Genomic DNA, 7,440 nt, shown 5'->3' on the forward strand with positions numbered 1-7,440 from the left:
CACGAATCTTTATCTGTGAGACGGGTCAACCGGACCGATATTCAGCATAAAAAATAATACTCTTAGCATAAAAAAGTATTAATACTTTTTTCATGGATGACCTAAATAAGATATCAGTCTCATAAAATACGACACGTGAGACCGTCTCACACAAATTTTTACCTTTATTATGTTGCATCGATTGAAAGCATTGGTGGAGTGTCTCGCCCTCCAATAAGTTGTATCTGTATATGAAATTTAATGAGATAAATATCTTATAATTTTTAAAATAAATCTATAAAAATTTAATTAGAGAAGATAACGTATAAATGTACTCACTATATATATTAATTAATCATCAGTTCTTAGTCCTTAATTTAAATCCATAGAAATCCATACAATTATAACTAATTTATAACTAAACCAGTGGAGTACATGATTTACGAGTAATATTAAAAAATCCCCACGAAAGTGCACAAGTTGTAACCCGAAAATTAAATATATCCGATCCCTTCAGTCTGGTTTGGGTGGCTTCCTCTATAAATCGTTTTTAATCGTTGATACACGTTTTTATTCCAACAAATTAAATTATGTATACTTTTTTTAAAAAAAAATCAACACTATTTAACTACTATATTTCATACTTTAAAAGTTGTCCTAGGTCGGATTTTATCTGAATACCACCAGTGAGGTTGGATACAAAAATTATTTTAAAACATTGCTTAAATTTACTTGAAATAAAAATTTAGTTAAACTGATTAATTAAAAATTAAAATTAAAACATTATAATTTATAGTTTGTAAAGAAGCATAAAATTGGTGTTTATGGTGTATCTAATTCGACTTATTTTTTTTAGAAAAAAAAAATCCTTTTTAACTGTCAGATAAAAAAAATCAACTTTTATTTAAACATAAATTCGGAAGAAAATAAAACCCCTCAATGAAGTCAATTTCTAAAATTATTTGGCTTCGATGGTCAAACTTACTCAGCATCTCTTACATTGGCTTTATGTACATCACTTATTTTATGTGAATCTCATAAATTTCAATGATATTGACTAATACAAATTTTCCAATTTACGACTTATTCATTTTTCGTAGAGTATATCTCTTGTAAGACGTTCTCACGAATCTTTATTTGTGAGACGGGTGAACCCTACCGATATTCACAATAAAAAGTAATATTCTTAGAATAAAATAATAATAATTTTCATGGATGACCCAAATAAGATATTCATCTCACAAAATACGATCCGTGAGACCGTTTCACACAAATTTTTGCATTTTTTCGTACTACTAGTCCGAGGTTGTTTCTTATGGTACGTCCGGCTGCAGCAAATAATGCATAAGCCAGGCTGCCATCCAAATTGAATACAATAGTGTGTGTCACGCCCCGAAACTCGGGATTTGACACCGGCGTTGTTCATCAGTCACACAATCGAAAAACAACCAGCCTCGTAGCACAGTATAAACCGAAACCAGTTTATTTCATAAATTCGCAAAAACAAACATTGTCTTTACAACTGAATAAATTGAACAAATTGTGGAAGCGTTTACAATTAAAATAAACCTACTAAAATTCTTAAATCCTTGCAGCAAAATTCTCGAAATTTAAATAATTTCACCAGCCCCAAAATTTATCCGACTCTTCTTCCTCAACCTGTTCCTCTGTTTTATCTTCGGATTTATCTGGGAAGGTTGTAAGGGGTGAGTATTTTGGGAAATACTCAGCAAGTGGGGGCCGTTCGAGTACACAACAACATGCATATAAAATTCGATATACGTACACACACACACCATGCATAAATTGACTCATACCACATTCGTATCCTTGACCTGACACTGAGATTCCTCTAATTTCAATGGTTTACTGACGTCAGTCCCTAATTTTTATTCCTCTAAGGAGGCGAGGCCGGATCGGTTATATCCCCACTGTATGAGGGTCATATCATAGTTGGGATTCCCTCCCATATCAAGTTGAATCCTCACAGTGTCAACATAAAACTCATGCACAAATCGTAGCCAGAAGGGGTAGAAGAAGAATTGTACTCGACCGAAATTTCGAAAATAAGAAAATGCATACACCGAAATTACACATTTAAAACAAGCTCACTTACCTTAGATATCGTAGAAAACGTGAATAGAGGGAATTCCTGCACTGGAATTTCGAACCCTGGCTTCGGGGTTGGACTGCAGCAGCGCTTCGCTTCTTCGCACACTGAGAGAGCAAGCTCTCGAAAATCCTAAGAAAACTAGGAGAGAAACTCGAAAAACTGGAGTAGAAAATGGTGTGAATTTTCGAGTTATAGGCCCTCCTATTTATAGGGGTTGGCTGTTATCTCGATAGATGTCATCCGCGCGTTTAAACTTGATCAAATCTTCATCCAAAATCGTGATCAAATCTAAATTTTATTCTTTATCCTAGACCTAAATTTCGAAATTCATGTATGTATCCCAAGGATAAATTTCGAAATTTATGCTTTGCCCAGCCTGCAAAATTTCAACTTTTGTGTCTAATTCCCAATATTCGGTAGACTTTTTATTTCCTAAAATAATAAAAATTATATTTCTTAAATCCCACAAATTTGCTGACTTAAACCCGAAATTTAGTAGTATTTTTCCCAAATAAGATTTTGATTATTTTCCTAAAATCCTGGTAGTTAAATCTTTCCCAAGCTGCATTTATCGAGTAAACTTTTCCCTTTATCTATGATTTTCGAAAATTCCCTAATATTCTTTCAATATTATTTTCGAAAATCCCATGATAAAATCCTTAAGATTTTTAGTTCCAAGATTGGGTTATCTTCTTGCTTAAATCTTTATCCAGGTATATCAAATCTTAGATCTATATCCGGTAAAATTCTGCATATATCAAATTCCGAAAAAAATATACACGATATTATTTAAATTCTTGAGTTCCAAAAAAATGCCACATCACAAATTCCGAAAATGAGTATAATGAGTATGTGGCAATGAGACCCATAAATAATGAGTTTTAATGTTAAAAGGAACGTGGTTAAAAGAGATATGTTGTTATAATGATTATGTGGCAATGAACCCCATGATTTTTTATGAGTTGGTGGGTGTTTAAACACCCAATGAATGCGGATGCTCTTAACAAACTGTTCCCCATAACACACACACACACACCTCAATATAGATAATATAAATTAAAAATTTATCATATTTAGTATCTGGTTTATCGATAAATATTTTTTATAATTCTAATAATATCATTTATTCACTCAACTTCATATTTCACGACATCATAATTTCTCTTGTGTTTTTTCAATTTAAAAAGTTGATCTTCCATTTTTGCATTTCTAAAAAAATATATTTTATTTTTTCATATTCTCTACGGAGTACATACATTATGTATGTTACGATTTACTAATTTTAAAATTAAAAAATCATTTCTTTTTAGTTTTTTTTTTAAAATCACATGTATGGCGTGTTCTTATAGTTTAGTGTGTCGTCCTAAAAACAAATTAGTAGGTCTTTAATAAGACGGTCTCACATATTTTTATTCGTGAGACGGGCTAACCATGTCAATATTTATAATAAAAAATAATATTTTTAATATAAAAAGTAATATATTTTCATGGTTAACTCAAGTTAAATATATATATCTCTCATGAAATTGAATGGTGTGATGATTTCACACGGATGTCCAAAAACTAAAAAGTGGTGAATGTCTATGCAGTTTGTGATTTGTAAGAGTAGTTTATGGATAATAAATATATAGTGTGTACGCACGTTTCTAAATTATTATTATTATATTATTATTATTAAAAGGCACGTTTCTAAATTATGGGTCCCAACTCCAGGTGTTATTTTCCTCATAAAGTGTTTAACAGTCGGACAATCCGTGTTCTCGCGTATATTACGTCCCACGTGAAAAATTTCCACCCGAAATATATAAATACTTGATTTACAGTGTGCTTACTGTCCATCAATTCAAGTTCTAGATATAAATTTTCATACATAAAAAATCTTCACATTTATGGAAATGGGTTCACCAACTTCGAGTACAGCTGTTCAGTCGGAAGAGTATGTGATTCTGGCTTCGAATCACCCCAAGAAACGAGCAGGGAGGAAGAAGTTTAAGGAGACGCGCCACCCGGTTTACCGCGGTGTGAGGAGGAGAAACTCCGACAAATGGGTTTGCGAAGTGCGCGAGCCGGTCAAGCAGAAGAGGATATGGCTTGGGACTTATCCTACGGCTGAGATGGCGGCCAGAGCCCACGACGTGGCGGCTTTGGCATTGAGGGGGCAAACGGCTTGCCTTAATTTCGCCGACTCGGTATCGCTGTTGCGTGTTCCGGTGTCTATGGATCCTGAGGATATACGCAAAGCGGCGGTCGAGGCGGCAGAGAAGTTTCGACCTGGCACAGAACAAAGTGGCTGTGAAGAGGCCGGGAGGAGTGAAGATCAGAATGCTGCTGAGAGTGGGAAGCTATGCGTCAGCAACGGGGCGGAATTTAACGAATTTCTGTACGTGAATGAAGGTCTGGTGGATACTTTCGAAGCGGCGAGTGATGGGATTCTGGCGTCTCCGCCGCTATGCTTGGGGTGGAATTTTTGTTGGAATGAGGTGGAAAGTGACGTTGAAGTGGAATTGTGGAGTTACTAATTCATTCATTCCCACTTACTTTAGACATCTTTAATTTGTGATTAATATTTCCGTTAAGCCTATGAATTTTCAATTTGCGAAATTATTAATATTATTTTTAATTCACCAATATTAGCTAGTTAAAAAATTATAAGCATGGATACTTTTTAACGTTTTTAAAAAATATATAAATATTTTTGAAATTTGGAAAAAAAAAAAAAAAAACAACAGCGTCATCTTTCACGGTTTACCCAATTTCGACATGATTAATTGCACGCACATTTTTATAAAGTTTTTAGAAATGTCGTTATGTTGAGTATTTTTTTTATTATAGCATTGGGGTATGGGTGTGAGATTTTTTTGTTTTACGTAATTCAAACTATGTATCATTTTTAAATGTTTACTACTCGATAATAAAATAAAAATAATAATTATAAAAATTTCAAAACTAAAAATATGATTTTTTTTTCCATCACCAAAACGGTGGAAGAGATCTTATTGGTGAATCATGTCGTGTTGACATAGCCGGTGTTGTTTGGTTCATAGATCGTTTCACAATTTAGTACATATCTCGAATCATATGCATATATGATTGCCGAATGATTGCTTGATGGGTGCGTGCAAACTCCAGATTGTGCTCTGCTTCATGTTTTATATTCTCTTTAAATTTTGGTTCTTGGATTTGGATGCCGAAAATAAGCTACTCAGTTACCCAAATTATGATTACATTTTTTAAGGGGAAAAAAAAAAAGAAATCACGATTCATATATAAAACTTGGAGAATTAATAGGCGTTAAAATGGGGATATTTAGGAAAAGGACCCGATCAATCATTATTTTTTTTAAAAAAAATGACATCTCTAGATATATGTGAAATATATTGCAGAAGATCATTGAAAAAAAATAATGATTCACTAGAGTTAGATAACAAAATACAACGTGAAAATGTCGGCGCCATTTGATTTTAGAGGAGGCAATGTTTGAATTTTAGGGGTTATACCAAAAATCATAAATTTTTGAATGTTATCAATTAAATAAATCATAAATTCGTGAGGCCTAATTTAGAATAAGAATTGACTCAAGGATTTAATTATCATGCTTTTATTGTGTGGATATCATTTATGATATTTTTTTATTTGTTGAGGGGCCAAATTAGAAATAGTGAGAATTTGTTTTTAGTTATAAAAGAAGGTTATAGTCTCAATTCTGCATAACGTCGTTTATTTTTGTTTATCGTCGACAAAACTCTCTGGTTTGGAAGGAAAGCTGCAATATGGAAGATCATCACCCAAAATTGACTACAAAACCATGTATTCGGATACGTTTTCACAATTCTGATTATTATGTTTGTGATTTCTTGAGAATAAAAATAATTTGCGGATTTATGTGATGATATCTTTCAATCAATACAATTGTTTTTTTTTCCCATCACAAAAATCATACTTAATGATTATGTATATGCTAGATTGTGTGCTCTGTTTCAACTAATTATCTTTAATTTCGATTTTTGTACGCTAGTCAGTTACCCAAATTGTTCAAACAATTTTTTTGTGCATAAAACTTGGAGAATTCATTGGCGTGAAATTTCGGTGCAGTACGAATTCATTGGAGCGAAATCATACTCTGGGATTACACAGTGATAATAGCAGTACTACGATATAGTTTGGTGCATGAGATAAAGAGATTGATAAATAATCCTCTTTATCCTATATTTGATATCTTTTTAGAAAGCTCGTGATAATATCATGGGTCCGTGATAAATAATTTTATATAGGGATAAAATATCATTTTTATGAGATATGATAATTTTAATCTAAAGATAAAAACACCACAAATTACTTAATTGTCCTAAATATATAAAGTACGGGGATTAAGAAAGCGGGCACTCCTGTGGCTCTATTAGCGACTACGTATGCTCCATTATTATATAGTGAAAATCAACATATTAAATATATTATTGTATATATGTATATAAGAAATTTTTAATTAAAGCAACCGCATAAATATTTTATTTATATATATACTATATATAATACGAACAATTCCCTTTCTTTATCTATGTTTTTAATTTTTGAATAATTATATTACCTCTAATTAAAAAATAATATAAAAATATTTTGTTAGTTTTATATTTTAATATAATCTCTAGAGGTTCACACGAATATTATTTAACATAATTTTTTTCATGTGTATGCATGCTTCACGTGCCTACGACATACATCTTCTATACTATTTTATTAAGTTTGAGACACTTAGAGTAACTAATTTTGATGTCATAGTCTGTTTTAATAATTATATATATTAATAAAATGTTATATTTAGCTAAGCGGATAGAGTCTTTGTTTTTTGGATTTATGTTATAGGTTCAATTCTCATTGATATCATTTTTTTATTCTTTATTTTTCAATTTATTTTTAAATTTATATATAAAAATTACATTGTAGTTTTTCACTATTTCTTATAATTATATTTTGATCCTCATTTAAATATAAATCAAATAAATTATAAAAAATATTATACAAACACGCAACGCGTGCGTCGGTACACTAGTTTATTAATTAAACTTGTGTTACGTATAATAACTGAGATTTGGTTCATTAACGTGGTATCAAACAAGTTGAATGAAAATGTTGACAAAAAAAACCATCAATATATAAAGAGAAAAACAACTTCTCCCAAGAATATAGCTTAAAAACCGCTCAAAAAGTTTCAAAAACTGATTCCCAAAACAAAAATATGTCTTTTGTGAAACGGTCTCACGAATCTTTATCTGTGAGACGTGTAAACATTACCGATATTTACAATAAAAATTAACATTCTTAGCATAAAAATTAATACTTTTTCATGGATG

The 7,440-nt window shown here is 31.4% G+C and overlaps 1 protein-coding gene across 1 annotated transcript; it reads left to right on the forward strand.

Annotated features, from left to right (window-relative positions):
• The first annotated feature begins 3,928 nt into the window (after window positions 1-3,928).
• LOC142545357 (dehydration-responsive element-binding protein 1E-like) lies at window positions 3,929-4,720 on the forward strand. The gene has a single exon (XM_075652500.1). It carries the CDS (start codon window positions 3,982-3,984, stop codon window positions 4,609-4,611), a length of 630 nt encoding a protein of 209 aa, XP_075508615.1. The 5' UTR covers window positions 3,929-3,981; the 3' UTR covers window positions 4,612-4,720.
• The last annotated feature ends 2,720 nt before the right edge of the window (window positions 4,721-7,440 follow it).

This window comes from Primulina tabacum, chromosome 5 (assembly GCF_025594145.1).
Source record: "Primulina tabacum isolate GXHZ01 chromosome 5, ASM2559414v2, whole genome shotgun sequence".
NCBI lineage: Eukaryota > Viridiplantae > Streptophyta > Magnoliopsida > Lamiales > Gesneriaceae > Primulina > Primulina tabacum.